The following is a 21772-nucleotide window of genomic DNA, read 5'->3' as shown; positions in this document are numbered from 1 at the left end:
ATATTCTATGATTGTGAAATATTCGTACGCACTTCAGCTAGAAAGTCTTTAAGCCAAATGTTCTCGAGGTAAATTTCTCTTCTTATATTACAATACATTATCAAAATAATTTTTAATGACAATTAATTAACAAAAATAGCTTATATTGATTGGAGACTCATGATTTACGTCGAAAGTCTTTAAGATACCTTTCAACCATTTCAATGCACAAATAGTCATACCTATCACAATAGACAAATTGTTTTTTTAATTAAGAATTTAAATAAGATGATGTAACACCTCGCAACTAGAAAGAATTAGAAAAGAGTTACTTATTTTTGGATAGAATAAGAAAATCTGGAAAATTTGTCTAATTTAGGAAAGTGAGTTTTGGTCATTTTCAAACGACCATAACTCCTAGCTCAGGATGAGTTAGGAGTAGTTCCAGATATGATTGGAAAGCCCTTAGAATAATCTTTCCAACACCGCCGAGTTTGCGCAATTTCGTTATCGTATGATTGAGTTATGCCTTTCGAAAGTTGAGATGTTGGATTAAGGAAAGTCTAATTTGAATTTGGAAAGGGCAAAGTTATCTTTTCCTTACCTATTTTAGTTAATTCGTTTTAGGGATTAAATTGGGGTAAAAACAAGACTTTATTCAGTTTAGGAAAAAAAAAAAGAATTCAAGTTAGGGCTTGGAAAAAGGAGAAGAGAAAGAGAAGAGAAAAAGAAAAAAGAGGGCAAGATTCGCCAAGATTGTCGAATTAACTTGAGGATTTCGTGGGGGTGATCCCTAAAAAGGTGTGTGTGAGTCTTCCATAACGTTGGGTTCGTTCACCCACATGCCAAGCATGTTTGATTCAGCGTGATTTTATCCTAAATGTTTGAATGTTCTTGAGTGATGTTCTTGAATTGCTTTCGTTCTTGAATATGAGTTGAGATTTAGGAGTTCTTTAATAGTCTAGGTGTTGTTCTTAAATTCATTCGGTTAAATCCTTGTATATATGATGCGGGTACATGAACTAAAGTGATTTTGAGAAAAAGAATCGAATTAAAACGATTTAAGATCAGAAAACGAGAGGAGAAATTCGGCGGATTTTTGCCTAAGGAACATGTTGGCGCGACGCATCCCCATAGCGCCAGGAAGGCTGGGGCGGCGTGCCAGGAAGGAGCTTCAGTCAAGTGAGGCTGGCGCAGTGCGCCCTGGACACGCCTGAGTCGGCGCTTTTACCAAGTTTTCGTAATTTAGTCCAATTACGCCTTTCTAAAGTGTTTTAACGCTTCCTAATGATTCTAACTACTCTAAATGACTTCTCATCATATAGAAATCATCCAAAAACATGAATTACATCCTTGAATCCATAACTTCAAATTCAAGAAAAGTTTAAAGTCAAGTCTAGAAAGTTCTTAGAGTCCTTTCAAGAAGCCTTTTACAAATGCTTTTAAACTTGTTTTAAGATTTAAAGATTAAGTTGAGTAAAGAGTAAAGATAAGATGATATTTCAAGTCTCAGAAGTCTTTCAAAAACGTTTTAAATGTCATTTTAAGACTTAAGTTTGAGTTTAGTTCAGAGTAAAGTGAAGAATTTCTTCAAAACAGTATATGTGGACTAAGTATTCCCAAAGGAGTATAAAATGTTTTCACATTTAAAAAGAAGGGGAAACTGATATTTTCAAAGAGCCTTCGGGCTAGCTTTCAGAAAAGAGTAATATCTTTCCAAATAAAGCAACCAGGGAAACTGAGATTTTCGAGATAACCCTTGAGCTTAGTTTTTTAGTACTAATCTCAAATCACAGAATAAGTATGTTTTTTAAATATAAGAGTCAGTATATTTTGGGAGTAGTATTGAACACCGATATGAGGGACAGTTTAGAGTACTCACAGCCCCCATAAACCATGTAGTCATCATGGGTAGAAAAAGGTCATACTTTTTAGATGAACTCTTTTCATAGTAGACTAGTGGATCAATTAGGCATTTCAGGTCTTATACTTTTGGCCGGGTATTGGATGCGCTGGCAGCGTGAGGTAGACCGTTGTATCGTCACTATAGCTCTTAGTGATGGTTGTCGGTTAAAGAAACTCCGACAGAAGTTAAATGTATTTATGTATATATATATATACATATACACACATCAGTTTATTTGTATTTTTACATACATATCAAACTTAATTGTATCTTTGTATACATTCAGAGTTTACCCCATGTTTTCAAACAATTTTTCTTTATATTCCACTTGCTTTTAAATTGCTTTCTATTTGAGTTAGTTATATTGAGTTATGTTATTCATGAGTTGAGCAAAGTCAAGGTAAGTGTTCCTTCTTACTCTTTTCAAGCTTAAGTTGTTTTAGCATTCCAACTCTCATACTCGTACATTCACTGTACTGATACCAGTTAGCTTGCACTGTATCATGATGTAGACGTAGGTAACGAGGATCGACATCCAGCGCACCGTTGATCCAGCTGAGCAATCCAGAGTCAGTTGGTGAGTCTCCTTACATTCTCGAGGATTTCTTTTATTGTTTTGTTTTTCAGTACTTTCTTTATTAGGATGTTGTGGGGTCTGTCCCAACATCCATCTCAGTTTTAGAAGGCTTCATAGATACAGTCAGATGTTAGTCCTTTAGTCTTTCCATTTCTTTCTATTTGTTAAGACTTGGGTTGCCACTTTTGGCCAGGTGAATGTTTTAAACCTTTACAACATTCTCAGTCAGTATGCTTTATCAGTTCAATTAAGTTTGATCATTATAGTTATTGATTATTGTTTTCGACTGAGTTAAGTAAGTCAGGTCAAGAGTCCGCTCGAGGCCAGCAATGGTCTTCGAGTGCCCGTCACGCCGAGGGTGTAGGCTCGGGACGTGACAGATGACTTGAAATTGAAAAATGATCGAGTCGATAATTTTTGTTTGTACTTGGAGGTTCAATTTGATCGGAGTCATGCCTATGCTTTAAGAAATAAGTATAGGTTTTATACTAGATTGGTGCCGGCAAAATGAGCTCATGTTTTGGTGACCTGCCCAAATCGCTCATATTTTAATGGGTTGGGTGAGTGATTGTTCACATGGGTAAAATATGGGTTGATATCTATATTTGACCAATAAAAATATGGGTAAAGTATGGGTAAAATATAAATTAGCCAAATGGGTTAAGTTTCTAACTTTTATTTACTCAAAATTCATGATATCACTATAAATAGTGTAACTTCTCTTCCTTTTTATGTTATTCTATAGAACTAACTATTCATCTCTCTAATTGAAAAGGTGAAGTCTTTGACCCTCCAAAAATATATAATTTAAATGTACATTTCTTTTGTTAATTATAATTACATTTTATTTATTTATTTAATTTTATATTGGATAATCAACAATAGTGTAAAATAAGCAAATCAAGTATTAGAGCTTGTTTGGCTCAGCTTAAAAGCTGGTCAAACTGACTTAAAAGCTGGTTTTTGACTTATTTAGCTGTTTGGCAATACTCAAAATAACTTATTTTAAGTTAAAAAAAACTTATTTTAAGCCAAAAGTTAAAAGCTGGGGTAGGGGTGTTTTTTTTTTCCAGCTTATAAGCTGTTTTAAGTTGACCACATTTTTACCTTTTTGCCCTTAATATTTTTATACAATCTCCAAATTACCCACATAACCCTAACATCTCTTTCTTCTATTTTTCCCTTTTCACGTGTGGATGATAGACAATTACTATTACTAATGAATGAAAATAAAATAAATCTTAAATCTTTCAAGTGATCTATTCAAATTATATATTATTAAAATGTAAAATAAGTTGCACATATAACTTAAATAAAAATTTATATTCCTCTTGAAAATAATTTGTGATAATAAAGAAATATGTGAATGATAGACAATTATTATTACCTCTGGATGAAACTAAAATAAAATCTTAAATCGTTCTTTGATCTATTCAAATTATATATCTTTAAAATCTATAATAAGTTTATATTCCTCTTATAAATAATTTATGATGAGAAAGAAATATGAGAATAATAGCAAAATATAATTATTTATGGTTGTAAAATATAAATTAATTAACTTTTATTATGTTAACAGCTTTTAAGGGTATTTCAGACATTTTGATTTAAAAAGCTGTTTATCAGCACTTATTTGCCAAACACATCAACAACTTTTTTTTTAACTTCAGCACTTTTATCCAAACGCATAACTGCTTATTTTAAAAATAAGTTTCAGCACTTTCAAAAGTACTTTTTTAAAGTTACTTTTATTAAGCCCATCCAAACGGGCCCTTAGTATTGGCATTGCTTAAAGTGCATTAAGCATGTTTTAGTCCTAAAATGCAAATATTTATTTACTTGAAATTGAAAATATTTTCATCTTGTTATTATACAATTTATTTTATATTGAAAAGTTATAGGATTTTTATTTTTATTTTTATGATACAATAAAACTAAATGAAGCATGTTTAACATTTTCATCTAAAAAAAGAATAAAATATTTTCTCCAAATTGAATTCTTAAGTAAAATACTATTTATTCATGAAAATATGAATAAACTAGTATTTTACCCGACCCATTTATTATTTAGTCCATTTTTACCCATATCAAATATGAACAAGTTGATTGTTTATGTTTATCCATTTTCAATCAACCCATATTTGATCCAATCTACTCATTTACCACCACTATACTAGATTAAAATTTATAAGTATATGTCATCTATATTACATGCAAGTGATCTTGGCTATTTGCTTTGGAAAATGGATGCATTAATGACATGTTTTAAAGTTGTGCGAGACAGGACTTAGAGTAAATAATATTACTAACGGGTTAAATCTTTTACATTTAATTATTTTAAGCTCTTTCCGATTTCCAACCACCCACCCACTCACCCTCTACAAAAAGTAAGAATATAAAGCAGAAAAACAAAATATAACTAAAATAAGGAGCAATATTATTATTAGTATTATTAATAGTATAAAGATTATTTAATTAAGTGACAAAACATCTGAGAAGCCAACCCATAATCTTGATGATCGAGCTACATGTTGTGGAATCAGGAGACAGGTCAAAAAGAAAGGTTAAAAAACATTTTGTTTGAAATTTAAAAAGAAAAAGAAGACATAGTTCAAATAGTTGAAGAAAGATTATTGACCCTCATTGAGGTTTCCCTTCTCTTTATAAGTTGATAGAGTAGCAAAAAAATAAACACTAAATTTTTAGTTTAGTAATTTCTTGGAGCAAAAAGATAATACATATTTTTATTATATAGTTCATATATTATTATTATCAATATGAAACCTTTATCTAGCTTCTACTCCTTTGCTATTATCCTAGTAATTTTGATCTTCCATGTGTTGTTTCTAGCTCATGGTAGACAAGTTGTCACTAGTAATGATCTCATAGTTGATTCTTCTAAGGATTCAATGAAGAAGGTAAAACACACACACTCTCTCTCTCCTTTTTTTCGGAGCGAACTTTAACCATCAGAATTAAGCCTATTCAATTAAATCCTTGTATTGGTATAAAAATGTTTTGTGTATGTGAAAATTTATGAAAAATAGTATAAACATTAATTTATATTCTTAAACCTGTTAAATTTAAATTCTGAATATGTCTTGGTCTATGTTTTGTTGGTATGTTGAAGGGTGAAAAAGGTGGATGTGAACAAGATAGAGGTGATTGCAAACAAGAAAATGGTAAAAGTGGAGCAGAAGAGAAATTGTTTGAGAATGAAGACTATATCTATACACAATCTCTTCCATAGGTGAAAGCTTCTCTTTTTTTTAATTCTTTTGTTTGTTTGTTTTGGCTTTAACTTTGTAACATAGATTTTTCTCTATTCATCAAATGAATTGAGTAGGATTTTGCAACTTTTGATTTAGAATGTATGATAATTTGTTGGTCAATGGAAAAATTTAACTTTCCTGCTCTGATAATGGTGTTTTTGATACGAAGGAAAATGTGTTCTTCGAAAATAAATGACTTCTTATTACTTATATTTTAATATTTGACAAGTAAATATTATTTCATATGTATTTATATATTATCTAATAAAATATTGTAAACGCAGAATTGAGAGTTATTACTTCATTATTTTGGATTACAAATTAGAACTTAGAAGGGTGTGAAGTTGGCAAATTATAGTCATATTGTAATATGTCAAAACAAATGGAAGTATGGAAAATATGTTGGCACTCCACATTGATGGTGGCATTTTTCGTACAGCACAATCCACCTTCACCCCTACCCTCATAGCCCCATTCCCACCACTCCGCACTTCGTACTTCCATAATATTTATCTAGATTATATACAAATATTTTTAAGAAAATATAATCTTTTTTACTTACATACCTAACACAAGAAAAATAAGTAAAAGATCTATCCATACACACCAATTTTAATTATCCACGTCTGCGCCGGAAGAAAAACATCAAAGAAAACGTAGTTGAGTAATTGTTAAATGGAACCAACGGTAAGATACAGACTAAAATTTACACTCTTTCACATGCAAAAAATTGGTGATGAGATCACTACACACCGTGGAAAGATGGTGAACATGCAAAAACAAAATACACTAGGACTTTTTTTTTTAACGAACAAACTGTACAAATCTCATTAGTTTAAGTTTTAATTATATGCGCACAGAGTCATACTGGAAATTACCTTTCATATCACTCTTTCTTTGCTAGAGACATACATTTCCTTAAATACATGTAGGTCAAATATGTCAATATGGTATAATTTATTCTACATACTCTAAATTCAAAATTGATTTGCATGTATCTGTCTCTCTTCTGTCTCATGTATTTGTATTCCATAATGTATCTACTATCAAATATATATATATATAACAAGAAAGAAATATGATACTACAAAATGTCTTAGATCAATAGTTATTAGTCTTGCTTATGCGCGCACATACAATAAAAAGGTATTAATCGGACCTTCTACTTTATCCACCAATTAGGCTCAAGGCATTATCCTATTTCAAGCTACAGCCAATTAATATAATGGAAATCCAATTTCCAACACAACAAAACTATATACGCCTACACAAACTAGCCAATACACAAATGTCTTCGCACTTTTCAGATGTGCAAACTTTAAAATGTAGATGTTTTGTTTTTTATGTTATCTAGCACATGGTACAGCTCAAGCACTTCATCCAAAGTATGTTTTTTCCCACAATGATAAATAATACTAGTATATAAATGGGTTTAAAGGACAAAAGTTTAGAGGATCCACCATGTTGGTGGGTGAAAATGGAAACAAGAAAGAATTGGATTCTATAGACACATGACACAAGATACTTCAGAAGATTAAAATGAAGCAACGCGGCAAAATCCTCAGCTTTATAATAATTCAACATACAAAGTGCATAGGACAGGTCAGTAGACTGACTGTTTTGAACAAGTTGAAATTATATACATAGTCTAAGAAGACTTGATATATTAATACATATACAGAGGACTAATACAAAGAAGGGTTAGCTCAATGACATATTTGATCCCTAGGAAACTCGTATGGCACTGATTTTACAATAAATAGAAGTTCACATCGTATAATACACAGAAATACAAGAGAATCGAACTCCACAAATAAAATTGAAGATAGATAGGGCTAAAGTTAGTTACATTTATCTCCTAGATTTTGTATACCTATACACTAAGGCTACAGAAGGTCAAAATGGGTGTCATACTACATGAAAGATATTTCTTATTTGGACTACTTCACAGGACTGCTCTATAGTGGAGATGGCCAAATACAACAATCTGTTTTGGCCAACATAATTAGAAGTTAACCTCCATATTGGAAGCCTTACCACATGATGCATCTTAAAGCTGAATGACAAAACTGGCAACTCTTGGCCATATGGGAGTTCTATGAATCCTCAATGATCCGTTAAGTCCCCTCCTTGTTATTTTTGTTTTTCCAGGGTTACAGCTTGAAATAGCAGTTCCCATATATTATATCACAGCATAACCTGTACTGTACAATGGCCAACTTAAGATTAAATGATTCCAATATAATCAAGTTTGAGTAAGCATAAAACATTAATTGCATTTTACATGTTTAGCAAAGATGTCTTTTAATTTGTATTTCCTGTTGCTGCTTCGCTTAAAACTGCAGTGATGATAACAGAATGACCTGTTCACGGGACTACCTATTTTTTCTCCCACCCTCAACAATCTTACGCCAAGAAATCCAACAAAAAAATTGTGAAGAGATCATATATACCAAATATTAATATGGAAACTACAAAACCAACTTGACAAATGCACACTGAATTAAATTTAATCGGTCCCCTACACCCTTGACGACCCCAGGTGGTCTTCTATCTTTTGCTAATCCTGTTATAAGTACAGACCCGACTTGGTCCTAGTAAATATAGCAATATACAAGCTGAAACAAACATTCAATAACCAAGGATTGAAAAGAAGTTCTATTATACAAAACAAAAGAAAGGAACAAGGCACAGTGCTAAACAGATAATGTTCTATAAAAAAGGAAAGTTTGAAGATTCAAAAGAGAAATCAATCATGTGCTACTATATAAACTTATAGAAGGCATACTGAATAGGACGAAGCTCCTTCTATCGAGAAAGAGTCTGACAATCATTAGATTCATCCATATTATGATCTAGGAAAAATCTATGAAGTGTTGGCCCAAGGATTTCACATCTCTATATTATGATCTGAAAATAGACTTATTTGGAATTTTAATATTGGCATGAGATGAGTTTGAATGGAGTAGCATAGTCAGTGAAGATTCATATAGACTAGCATTGTTGTTATTTTGGTACTTGGAGTTTTAATCAAATAAATCATCCTGATCTGTGGCTATTCTTTTTATGCAGGATTGATTGATCAAAGGATGTTGATTGATAAATTGAGCAATTAAAGGAAGATCCAGACTGCTAATGAAAGTGATATAATTTGGGTACTTAGCATAATAATGAAATTGATGAGGATCTAAATAAGGAAAGAAACCAGATTGGAAAAGATCTTGAAGATAGGAGGAACAAAATTCAAAGAATGAACTTGTGTGGAAGTTACTCTTAAAAATATCCATGGATGCACAAGCACGAGTTATGTAAGAATTGAAGAATGAAAAGTTTCGGCAGCTAGGAGAACTGGATATGGAAATAACTTGAGGCAACTGAAGATTGAACAAGTCAACTATGGCTGAAGTTAATGAAATTTAAAGACTTAATCTCCAACTGCTATTGTTGCTTCACAAGGAATACTTTCAACAAAGAATTCCTAAAGTCTGGACATCTAGTATAAATTGACCAAGAATTTGAGGACAAGAAGACAGACAAGCACTCAAAAAGAAAAGAGCAAAGCAGCACAGCTTCTTGTACTTGGAAATTTGTACTTATAGTTTACAATTTATTCTATAGGAGAGTTCATCATTGTACTGAAAGAAGCCCTACACCGAAAAGGTGAAAATCATCTTCAATTTTACTGTCTAGACAAAGACCTAGCTTTCTAAATCGCTAATGAGAGAAAGTTTAGGCAGCCTTTGTCAGTGGTTAGCAATGTCGAAACCACTACAGGTAACTCTTTCATGATGATACAAAGACAACCACACATGGTGTGCACGTTCAAAACCACTCATTACTTTGTGTTAGAGAAAAATAAATTGATCTAGAGGAACCCCTGAACAAGGCAATTGAACGTATGCATAACTGAACCAGTATAAATTTGAGTTTGCATTATCAATTTGCTTTTTGATAAGAAATAGACCTTGGTCCTAACTCAACCCCAAAAGCTAGCTCATAACGTGAGGGATTCACAAGACTATATAAGTACACCAAACACCTCTTCCACAGCTGATGTGGGACTCTTAACACCCATGCGCCCAAGACTGGACATCTGAAGCATATATGAACATCTCATCTAAAAGCTTAAGTTGTTAGAGAGCACATATTTGTTCAGTTAATTATTTCTTTAACAGCTTTATTTAAACATTCTTAATTTGTTCACTTGTCTATTTTAGTAGAAAATAATTTTTTGTACACAACTCTACGAAATAGTTCCATTATAGCATCAAAATTAAGAATTCCCATAGAAAGAGAATTTCCAAAAAGAACTTCACCATTAGTCTGATATAACCTTTAGTACTCCACTTAATATATGCAGAAGTTTTTGGAACACACAGAACACCTAATCACTGCCTCTTGTGTGTTTTATCATGAAGGTGTCCGAGAATCATGTGATTAATTCAAATATTTCCCTTCTTTCTTATTTTAAAGATATTGAATTTTTGATAGTTCTTTATAATGGTCCTTCAGAAGCCTCATTGTTCTAGAACAATTTGTATTGTCTTTTAGGAAGATTTTATACATGTTTTTTCTAGCTTTTCTTTACGAAACAATCATTCTCTGCTTAGATTTTGAAGCCATTTTCCCATTAGTTAGGCCATCTCCATGATATGGGTCAATATAGATCAAAGAATCCATGGTTTCAACATTACAGTAGTTCAGAAGTCAACCATGATCAACCAGAGTAAAGATTCCAAATTTTTAGCCAATATTGGTACAACTTTTGCTCTAACTGGTGAACAGAACTTCTTGCGGGAAGCTTGATCCAAAAGGAAGTCTTACCTTGAAGTTTTAATCTAGAGATCTTGCACTATGTCATACCAACAGTGCTTAACAAGCCTAGCTCCTTTCAGTCAAAGGCTGAATACAAGCTTGTCCAGTTATCCTTCATAGTGGACTTGAAGATTTTCAAGAATCTTTATTTTATATAAAGTAAAGAGATTTTCGAGAATCTGTCTTACTCAAACTTTCCTCTTATTAAATCCTCTTTCTGGGAATTTTGATATTTGAAACCGACTTTTGTTTTACGCACTTGTACATGTGCTTAACCCTAAAGCGATATATAGAAGAAGCCTTTTTAGGTTTAATGAAAAACTATACACATGTTTAGATGAAAATCCATTATAAAGAATCTTTTTTCAACTTTGAATTTCCAGTAATTTGTTTCTTCCTTCACAAGTCAACTTTCTTTCCACCTAGAGGAGCAAGTCAAACTTTTAACATGGATAAATGTCTCCCTATACCAAAATGACTCGCCGACTCTACCATTGTGTGAAGCCTCTGAAGTTTAACTCTAATTTTCCTAGATATTATTAGTAACCAATATCAACTCTAATACAAAAATGTAAATAACCTGGAACGTCCCCATTTTCATTTTTTGAATGCGTAGAAATGCCAACAAGAAACTTTCCATGAACAGTAAGCCATTAAAGACAACTCTAATGGCTTACTGTACATGAAAAGTTTCTAGATGCCGTTTCTACCTCTAATTCTTTCTTATTATATTTTTTCAGATGTCCCAAAGTTTGACTTAATAACCTAAAGCAAATCTGAAATTTGGAACCATACTTCTAAAATTTACCTATCAAACTTTGAAAGACTTCATAAAAGTTTAAGAGTTTTTGCTTCTGTCAGTTCTAAATTAGAGAAGAATTGCTCACCATTTGTTCAAGCTGTTCCAGTAATCAATCTTTCTCGTTCATCTAATTTTTTAACCTTCAGAAGGCCAAACAGGACTTGGAAGCCAAAGAATGCACAGGCAGTGTACGCTATAATAGAGGGGATCTGTAAAATGAAGATGCGTGCAAGTTAAACATTAGTATGCAAAGATGACAAACTTAAAATATACAATTGAAGATGTACTTACACGGACGGAGTTGAGATACAAAAGTGTAGCTAGGTTAACCAAGCTTCCAGCGGCTACTCCCTGTTCAGATAAGTTCCCAAACAGATGAAAGAAGACCTTAAGTCATTAAGAAGTGAAACAATGAGCAGGCAAAAAGAGCAGCAAGCTTATGTAAGTATAGATATTATCTACACTATGAGTGAATCCTCTTCCTTCCCCCCACCCCCAAAGGGCCCACAAGAGAGGGTCTAACAGGGTAGCCCATAGTCAAACTCAGAGATAGCTCCATCTCACAGCACAACTTTTTATTGATATAGAAGAATGACAGTACCTTTCTTGATTAAAAAAGTACACCAAATTTCACATGAAAATGAATATGTATACATTACCAGAATGTATGACAACTTACACTTCCAATTGTCTTCTGAACAGCAGCAACACGTTGGAAAGCCCTTTCAGATTCTAAAGCTCTAACCCGAAGCTTAAGATCACCTTGCTCCTGTGAGCAAATCAGAATAGATATAAATGGATAAAGCATAAGACTGAAAAATTATGGATCTGAGATCGAATTTTAATTTAAAGCATGTTATTTACCAGTCGCTGGATAATTGCAGCAAGTTTCTCAACTCTATCAGCCTGCCTGAACAAGTTGTAGAATGCCTGAGACTGTCTGTCCCATCTCTTCCTGAAGTCCTGGAAATCAGAAAGATTAGTTGTTAAAACTTAAGCACTTATGGAAAACAAAACCTGAGTATACTTTCAAACTTTTACTAGGTTTACCTTTACCGCGACTTCAATACCAGCTTCACGAAACCTAAGCAACTCTAGGGCATAGCTATAGAGCAGCGTAAAAGTTATGTCAAAAAACATTGCATAGCTACAGAGCAGCATAAAAGTTTATGTAGAAAAAAGGGGAGGAAATTACAAAAAGAAAAGAAATTATATATCGTGGTGCACTCACGGTTTGGCTATCTCAGTGATATCAAATCGTGGATCAAGACCCTTCCCAATGCCATCCAAAACTGATAACAATAATAATGGTTTCCACTATAAGAAGTTGAAAGCCAAAGCAAGCAGCACAATTGTAAGCAATTACATAAGCTGGCACTCAAGTACCTGAAAATGCTCTAACCACAAAAGTAAATGTGGCAGGAAATCGGAATGGCTGATCTGCTGCAATGGCTAGTAGATCTTCACCTGTTAGTGAGAAGAAAATCTGAGTTTGAGCCTACAAGTAAAGTGAACATTAACTAGTCTTTTTTTTTTTTTTTTTTGCTTTTTACCACTTATGCAAAGAGAGGGGGACCAAGCAATAAAAACATGTCGCTTTTCTCCATTCCTCTGAAGTCTGAACAGCCCCCAAGGATTAGCCGAAATAAAGAGGTCAAAGGAATAGAACAAGCTATCACAAAGAATTGTATTATCTAGACCAGAAAAAGAAGATAAGACAAGTGAATTACCAATTGCAGCCAAACGTTGCTTCTTTTTCTCCTTTAGTTCCTCCTTGGTCAATGGCTTTTTGAACCCAAGTTCTGCTTGTGCCATTTCTCTCTCCTTTCTTTGTGCTGCAAGGCGCTCTTCAAAGCTGCAAACTTTCAACTGTCAAGCTTCAATCAATTTAAACACTTATCGGATGAGTTCTTCTCCATTAACAATGCAAGTGATGATGCACAATACAAAGCACCTTCTGAATCAGAGGTCTTTTTAAAATAGCTCAGAGTCAATGCAGCTTAGGTTCTGGTCACAGTTAACCACAAAATGAGAGTCGAATTGACTCTCTCCTTTTTGCAGTAAAGGACCTGAAATTTGATGCACTTAATCTGATGAAAGGAAGCAGGATAGATAACAGAAGCAATGGGAAAACAAAGGAAAAGCATTTATTACATGACAAGTTTTGTCCAATGTGGTAAATCGTGTGAATAGCCAACTCCGAAGACGTCAATAAAGATGTGGAACAGAGAAGTTCATATTAGCTGGTGTATCTTGTTTAAAGGAGCAGGAGTGGATGTTAGCCACCCGCTCATCCGCTGTAAAATGATATGAGGTAGGTGAATCGCTTCAAACAGGTTGTTCAAAAGTAGATACATAATGCCCACAACTGTTAAGGAGCTTCTCAAGATAAAAAAAATTGAGAGGCCGAAGGGATTAGAGAAGATGAACATAGAATTTACCACCACAAGCCACGATATGGACTATATGAGGCGGAAACAAACAAACGGCTTTTGAAAGATTGGGAAGGCCTTTTCATTCAATCTGGCTTCTTTTTGCATTTTATTGGAGCATATGAGGGGTTTCTATATGTATAATTACCGGTTGGACTTTGTAGGAATAAATGCTTGCTCTATAGCTGCTCAATGTTTACCTCTTGTATACAGGCTTCACCCAACTTTCTGTTGATCAAATCTTATTACTTGTCAATAACAGAAAGACCCATCATTAGAAACCTACCAGTTAGAAATTTTATACAAGATGGACCAAATTTTTACTTGAACAAGGAAAGATCACACGTAGAACTCAAATATTTAGGGGCTGACAAGTTGATGTCAACAGGCATAATCTGCACTATAACCTGGTTGAGAAAAAGAGATAAAGGCAAATAGAGGGAAAAAGGAAAAAAACCCTTGTAGAAACAGGCACCTCTCCAAGATTCTAATGCAAACAGTTTGCGAACAAATTTTTCGCTTCATTTATATATGAGAGCACAACCTTCACCGAAAAAATATACCAAACCACAAAATGTACATCAGCCCACAATCTTAGCTGATTAGTAATTTAGTAATGTCGACAATGGGCTTAATTTTGGCAGTCTCAAGTCCATAACATTCAATTTCAGTTTAAACAACATAAAAATTGAAAGATATGATGTGGGCGAGTACCTATTAAGGAAAAACTGTGCAGTTCGTCTGACAGCAGTCATGTCGCCAGTAGGAACCAGAATACCCATTTGAATACTTGCTTGCAGGACCTGCATGCAACGAGAACTTTAGCCAAGCATTTATGTGGTTAATTAGAACATTGACAGAACCCAAAAAAAAAAAAAGGAAACAAGCAAGCATGGGAACTTCAAGTTTGATCACCTTATCTGGATCTTTCTCATAAACTCCATAGAACGTCTCCAGCAAGCCTTCTCTGATATTAGGACTTATGCTGCAATGTGATAGAGTGAGTGAGAACTGACTAGTTTTAGGTTGGAGAACTTCAGAGTCATTTATATTACTTAGATGGAAATGTTCAACTCACCTTCCCATCATTCCAAAATCATAAAAGATCAACCTTCCACCATTAACATCATCCACGGCTATATTTCCAGGATGCTGCAAGAAATTAAATCAACGCCAACTTTCTTTGGAAAACCATCACTTTCACACTTCACAGATATGAGGTAAGGCTAGAGCTAAGTAGTAAGATGGAAACAATGTACTTCGAAAAGCGTTAAAGATATCAACAGCTTAGAATTGGTTGGTATGGAAGGTGAAGCTCTCCAAATGTATCTCTGAAGTAATTACTTGGTCCTATCCAAGTGAATGAGGAACGACTACCAATCTATAACAAAATAATTTTCCTTGAACAATCAACACAAGATTTTGTTGCAGTTTATATGCTTGGGAGTTGAATGGTTAGAAGGAAAGCAAACATGGTGATGCAGCCGGGTAAACAATGAGGATGCGGAAAAGGGAAACAAAGGAAGTAAAATTCTTATACTCGTTTATTGAATATGTTAAACCTCAAACTGGCAGATCTATTATATGTTGCTATTTGGTTACGAAGTGCACTGTGAATCAAAGTAGAGCAGAATAACTGTGAATGTCGGAATCTTACTGGATCAGCATGGAAGAAACCATGAGACAGAATTTGCTCCAGATAGGATTCAACCGCATACCTCCCTAACCTGATAAACAATTAAGAGAAGTCCAAAGGCATATCATTTCGGGGCCTGCTATTATTACTCAGTACCTGAGTTACAATCAGACACGAGAATGAATTGACAGAACACATCCAATTTAAGCAAGCCGTCTGAGTACTTATTAAGGATCACTGTGAAGCAACGCGTCTCTCGGACATGATTACAACACCAGTACATGAATGAAAATGAAGGATATAGGTAAATTTCATAGTTCAACAAATTGAATGATGTAAGTTTCAGCTCACCTTTTCCTATCAACGCCCAATTGATCTAAGGCTTGTATCCTGTTTATTTTAATGCCTGGGACATACTCCATTGTCAAAACCTGAAAGGAGTGAAAAATATCGTTCAAATAAAATGAATTGTGGAGAGAATTCAATGTTAATCAGTTAAACCATCATTATCACTGATTATGTTGAACCTGTGGTGTGGTATATTCCCAGTATATCGATGGGACTTTCACATAATCTAGGTTTTTGAAGTTACTTGCAAACAGTTCCGCATTGGCAGCTTCCTTAGTGTAATCAATCTCCTGCAGAACTCATGAAATAACATCTCTTATTAGACACACTTACAGCTTGAAAGATGCAAATCAAGGACGATAGCAACACACTGATCCTAAAAAGATCCAGCAGCATTTGACTATTGAATTAGATACAAAATAAAATAATAGGACCAGAATGCAGGTCAGGCAATCACTAGAGTAACTTATGAAGTACTTCAATTCATGATTGCTAGTTAATACAAAGCCATCAAAAACACAGTTCCCAGGTGACCCAGTTGTCATTGTTGAAGAGCCTGTTTGGATGGGCATATAGCTTTTGGCTCATCAGTCAAAAGCCATAAGTTAGAAATTCAAACTTGTGATTTTTGGCCAACTTTTGGGGGTTTTGGCTTATCAACAAGTGTTTAAAAACACCTTTTTATTTTATCCAAACACTATAGAAGTGCTTAAAAGCTATTTTGAGTCGGTCCAAACAGGCTCTAAGTCCTGAACTCTTGATTAAAGGAAAATGGAAGTATTCTATTATTTTATTTTTTCTAAAACTGGTAATTGTATTTTGAAGTATTCTGAATAAGTGCAAAGAGAACCTACTAGCGAGATAAGATAGAGTATTTTAATGTCATATCAAACCATAATATGATGTGAACTTTTGAATGAATCTTCTCCTTCTCACATAACATTCCATTACATTTTCTTAACAGTTCAATACCGTTCTTGTTAAAGACCAATAACTTTGAATTCTGATTCATAACTAATTAAAACTCTGAATCTTGGTCCTTTATTTATAGTTGTTACATTAACCAGTCTGGAATTAGGTGTAGCTATATCACAAGCTCATGTTTCTACGATTGTCTGTCAACCAGAAAAATTTCTTCCATGAAAACCTATATGGTTCAGACCTCACCACTAGATATATGTCTTTGGAATGAAACTTGTACAAGCAAACTGGGCAGGTCAATTAGACACCAAGTCCACCTCAAAGAGGGAAAAGTAAATCAAAAATAAACTTGATGAAAAAAGAAAACAAAGAAAAGTCAGACTGAGGAAAGAATCCTGAAGTCCTAAATTTTTTTTTTATAAAATGATGATGCTAAATTGGCAATATTAAAATAAATGATTTACTAACAAAATACCTGATACAAGACACTTGCACATTCATCATAGATTGCAACCCAATCTCTTTTCGCACCGTCAGATTTAGGATCTATTTTCTGCAGATATTCAGCTATCACCTGCAAGAAATATATCACATGAAAATATATATGATAATGAACAACCTATCTTTTGAAAATTAGAAGTAGAAATGATCATATCAGTGCTATAAAGTCACGTCTCATACGAATGTTTAGTGCACAATATCCTGGAGGAGTGTCATTCATCATGAAAATTAGGTCATAGCACCAAGCATACAGATAAATTACTTGAAATGAGACTTATTCTGGCAAAGTCTGGAAGTTAGATCGGAAGATCTAAGAAGAAAAAACAGCACAGAGGGGCTTTATCAATGCAGCCAATGAAGATCTGATTTTACTTTATATCATATCCAAATGATAACACAAAAGAACTCAAGAGTTAAATGTAAAAGATACTTTTTCTAAAACTGACCCTCAGGTTTTTAAGATCGATATCAAAAAGATCCTTAAGACCGGGCCTTTGTACTTTGACAACTACTTCCTGCCCATTCAGTCTTGCACGATGCACCTGACCTGCATTATAATATATCAGTGTTCTTATCTTTCATTCTGGCAAAGCTTGTTGAGTACATAGAACAATCACTGGTAGTTGCAGAATTTATTTGCTAAATGAAGGATGGATCTCTGTGAGACAATCAGAATTAAGTGAATAATACCAAGACTTGCAGCAGCTATTGGTTCACGGTCAAATCTTTCAAATATATTATCCAATGAGCCGCCAAGTTCTTCTTCAACTATTGATACAGCAGTTTCAGATGGGAAAGGAGGAACTTGGTCCTAAGTAGAGAAAAATTAGTCGTGTTAATAAACAATGCCCAGTAAAAGTAATTGTTTCTAAGAAGAAGAAGAAATAAGAAAACATACTGCATAGCACCAGGAAATGACAGAAAACCCATAAGGAAATCACGAGAGGGTATGAAGGGAAAGTACACCGCAAAAAGAATAAAAAAGCAGCCAGGCATGCTTCATCCTAGGTGAAAATAAATTTACTGCATAGCATGTGTTGCCAATTATATAGGCTAAATTTAAATGTATTGTGCTTTCAAAATATAAAATCCCACAAAGTTAGTATATCCCATCTCAGGGACTATGGATCTCAACTGCATAATTTATTTACTTATATGTTGATATCATCTCAAGTATTACATAGCCATCGATTGTGTAAGAATCATCTACTCCAACAACATGCTCAGTCGTCCTCTTCATTGCATTCTGTAAGCTAATGCCATGTATATGTGAATCAGGTTTCTTGTACAGAGGTAATCTTTGTTGCTAAAATAATCTTTCAAGCTCCACGCATTGCCCATGTCTGTTACTCGAGATATCGGAAAATCTCAGAGGAAAAACAGATATGAATAGTGCCCAGCTTGAGAAATTATACATCGTCTCAAAAAAATACTAAACAACAGAAAGATAAACAATAGTTGGATTGGCAAAACTTGATAGTAAGCTATATATATGACCAGACTGTTCACTTTGATACCAATTTCAGATGATCAGCCAAGATCCCCAGCTACTTAAACTGAGCAAAAGATGTCTTCAAGCTTAAATAACAACAACTATGCCTCAATCTTCAAACTTAAAGGATGCTGAGAAGGTACCAAGTTTTGGTGAGTGTGTGTAATAGAAGATCAAACATACAGTAACTTAATCAGGACATCACCGACCTGAAGCTCAGACAACTGATCAACATACTCCTGAGCAAGAATATCCACTCTTGTTGAGAATTGCTGGCCAATCTTGATAAAAGTTGGACCCAATCTCAAAATAGTTTCTTTTAACCACTTAGCAAGGACCTTTCTCCGCTCAGTTTTTTTTGCTTCTGTCATTCCACCTGCATGAAACAGCTCCTCGTATTAGTTACAGTAAGGAGTATTTTATTTGTATTATCACTTTAAATAACAGATTGGGGTGGCAAATGATGAGTTTCTGAAGGTGCAACAAGAATTAACCATCTTTTGGCTAACCTAGCCTCCTCAGTAGCCGTTTCATATGATGGGAGTTGACGGTGTATTGGACACTGCTTTGTTATCAACAATTATAGATAGGTTATTGTTGTAAAATCTGGGGGAAATAGGTCAAAACAAAGTATAAAGGGGGGAATGATGGAAAATAGATTCTTTAGGATTCATGGTAAAATCATTTTGACTATTGCATAGTTCAGTGTCATCAATATAAAGAAGAAATATCATTAAATGAAAATGGATAGTTTGGACTTGATAGGAAGTTTGTGTCCTGAAATGCCCATTGGAATAGCAACAACCAATGAGAACGGCATAAATAGCTTATCCTTTGGAAGAGTAAAATATTCTTTCCATCAATTCATGGATCCAATATCTTCAATGCAGGGAAAATTCAATGAAGAAACTAAACAAGTGAATAGCTAAAAATCTATTCACGTAGATCAGTCTAAATGAATTTTGAATAGGCTTTTATTTTTTTAAAGTAGAATTAGGCATCATTCCTTAATGTTTCTAGTTGAAACAGGTGTCAAAAATTGGGTTATGTCATTGACCAACCTTGATAGGAGAACTTTTGATTATTCAACCAAGCCTTGAATAAGAAAGTGAAGACAGATCCCCATATCTCTAAAGTCCTTTGAATAGTTGAATATGTTTTGAATCTGTTCCAACGGCCTCCAGGCGGTACAGAGACCTGCAAAAACCATTCAGTAACGTCATAATCTGGCTTTTATCCAGAAATGAACCAGAGATCACGAGTACCCTTAAAGTACAGAGGCTAAATTGCAATATTTTATATAAGCATTTGAAATCCTTCTTTATCATTTAGTTTCTTTGCCAACTGCAACAAACGGTGCGTAAACCGGAGTCTCCAAACTCTTTCTGGTCCAATTATGAATCCCCCCTCATACATCGAGTTCTGTTACATTTCCACTACAGCAATTGAGTACATGTGAGGTTGATATAGTGACCTGGTTAGTTTTAGTTTTTAATATAACCAATCCACTAACTTTGCCACTCACAAATTCGTTCGGCCAGGATGGTCTTCATCTTGCACCTCTAATAACAGAACTTCATTTTTTTCATCAAAAAGGCCAGTAATAAACATCTGCAGTCATGTGTTGATAATTCTCATCTTAAGAAGATTAGACAAAGGGAGAACATAAAGTTCATCAGGCTTGAACTTCATCAAGAAAGGAACAATTTTGAGATTGATCTGCAGTTGCTGTTGTATTCATCAAATATGACACCAATTTAACTGAACCTCATTGTGTGAAAGAAAGGAATGAGGGTCCACTACATTTTATGGAATACTAGATTTAGATAACTCTCATTGATCCTTTCGAACAAAACATATTCACTAAATATACAACTCATCCTTGTAATAGTACATATCAAGGCTAGTCACCCAAAAATTAATTTGGAATTCACATAACAATGCACTTAAAATAAACAGCAGATCCTAAAACTAGAAACTTTCTAGAATAATGCCACAGATAGTGATATATATACAGGCACAAACACCTCCCCACACTTGATCATCTACAACTAATTCAACCTCAAAATGTCGTTCTTTTTTCCCAAATGTAAGATGCCTTAACCTCAAAATGTTGTGGTTCGTACTCGAGCAGCAATTTCTATGCAGCTGTCAACATTATTCACATAAACACAACTAAAACAAGACATTTAAATATGTTAAAAAAACGAAAACAAAAAGCTAAAGCAACAACAAATACAAAGTTAAGACATATACCTTAACTTCCTTATTCTTCTTAAACCAAGCCTCCTCTTGTCCTATCTCATCAATACTCTTCTTATTCCTCTTCTCAACCACTTCTTCCGCCTTCACCTCCACAACCTTCTCCGCACTCTTCCCCGCTACACCATTTCCATTCACATACTTCATCAAACTTCCATTTTCACTCTCAACCACACCTACACTTCCATTACTATACTTATCCACCAACAACGCACCATTCAAATCAACACTCCTCTTCACACTCCCATTCCCATTCACACTCCCATTCACTTTCCTCAACAATTCCGCATCTCTCTCCTCCAACACCACGTTATCTTCTCTCTTACCCGACGCCGCCTTAATTCTACTCCGCTGAGGTATACGGAAACGGAAACTTCTGGAAGTGGAAATCGGAGATAGAAATTTGAGTTCCGGTAAAGTTGCAGTTGAAAGTGTAGCTGAAATACTCGCCATTTTCGTCTTAGTAGCAGATATAGAGATTGAGTTATAGAAGATTCTAGAACTGAGTTGCCATAAGCTTAGAGAGAATTTATGGAACTTGTGAAGGAGAAGGGGAAGTTAATGGCGGAGAAAAATAGGAATTATTAATATTATATATTATATATGAGTATAAGAAGTAGAAGGAAATTATATTATATGGTAGAAGAGATGCCACGTCACAAGAGAGATAGGTGTGGGGAGAATATGGAGAAATTTGATTGGTCAATTGGCTCTCGTTAAGTATTAGCCTTACGGATGGAATGCTCAATGTATCTTTTGTCGTTTATTTTAGGAAAAAAGTGATCAAATATAATTTTTCGTTACGAAACTATATGAAATTAGAAGACGA

The 21772-nt window shown here is 34.2% G+C and overlaps 1 protein-coding gene and 1 long non-coding RNA gene across 4 annotated transcripts; one reads left to right on the top strand and one right to left on the bottom strand.

Annotated features, from left to right (window-relative positions):
• Nucleotides 1–5211: 5211 nt before the first annotated feature.
• On the top strand, nucleotides 5212–5878 carry LOC114076755. The gene is made up of 2 exons (XR_003577752.1): nucleotides 5212–5380; nucleotides 5593–5878. It is a non-coding gene; the product is annotated as an uncharacterized LOC114076755 (long non-coding RNA).
• Nucleotides 5879–7346: 1468 nt separating this feature from the next.
• On the bottom strand, nucleotides 7347–21528 carry LOC107017568 (protein ACTIVITY OF BC1 COMPLEX KINASE 8, chloroplastic). 3 transcript variants are annotated; one of them, XR_003577886.1, is made up of 22 exons: nucleotides 20938–21528; nucleotides 19743–19878; nucleotides 18891–19057; nucleotides 17880–18000; nucleotides 17636–17736; nucleotides 17164–17262; nucleotides 15947–16057; nucleotides 15771–15850; nucleotides 15441–15510; nucleotides 14862–14935; nucleotides 14699–14768; nucleotides 14498–14586; nucleotides 13082–13206; nucleotides 12738–12818; nucleotides 12583–12643; nucleotides 12402–12456; nucleotides 12216–12314; nucleotides 12031–12120; nucleotides 11643–11702; nucleotides 11437–11560; nucleotides 8019–8139; nucleotides 7347–7938 (listed from the first exon to the last, which is right to left on the bottom strand). XR_003577886.1 is itself a non-coding variant. In XM_015217739.2 (21 exons), exons 1-20 carry the CDS (start codon nucleotides 21394–21396, stop codon nucleotides 11444–11446), a joined length of 2265 nt encoding a protein of 754 aa, XP_015073225.1. In that variant the 5' UTR covers nucleotides 21397–21528; the 3' UTR covers nucleotides 7351–7938; nucleotides 11437–11443. The 3 variants fall into 3 exon arrangements, 2 of the variants coding, with proteins under 2 accessions (XP_015073225.1, XP_015073226.1); XM_015217739.2 differs by lacking the exon at nucleotides 8019–8139 and having other exon boundaries at nucleotides 7351–7938; XM_015217740.2 differs by lacking the exon at nucleotides 8019–8139 and having other exon boundaries at nucleotides 7351–7933.
• Nucleotides 21529–21772: the final 244 nt, after the last annotated feature.

This window comes from Solanum pennellii, chromosome 4 (assembly GCF_001406875.1).
Source record: "Solanum pennellii chromosome 4, SPENNV200".
In the NCBI taxonomy this organism is placed as follows: domain Eukaryota; kingdom Viridiplantae; phylum Streptophyta; class Magnoliopsida; order Solanales; family Solanaceae; genus Solanum; species Solanum pennellii.
Note: the sequence above shows the minus strand (reverse complement) of the source record. Positions and strands in the feature narration are given on the sequence as shown.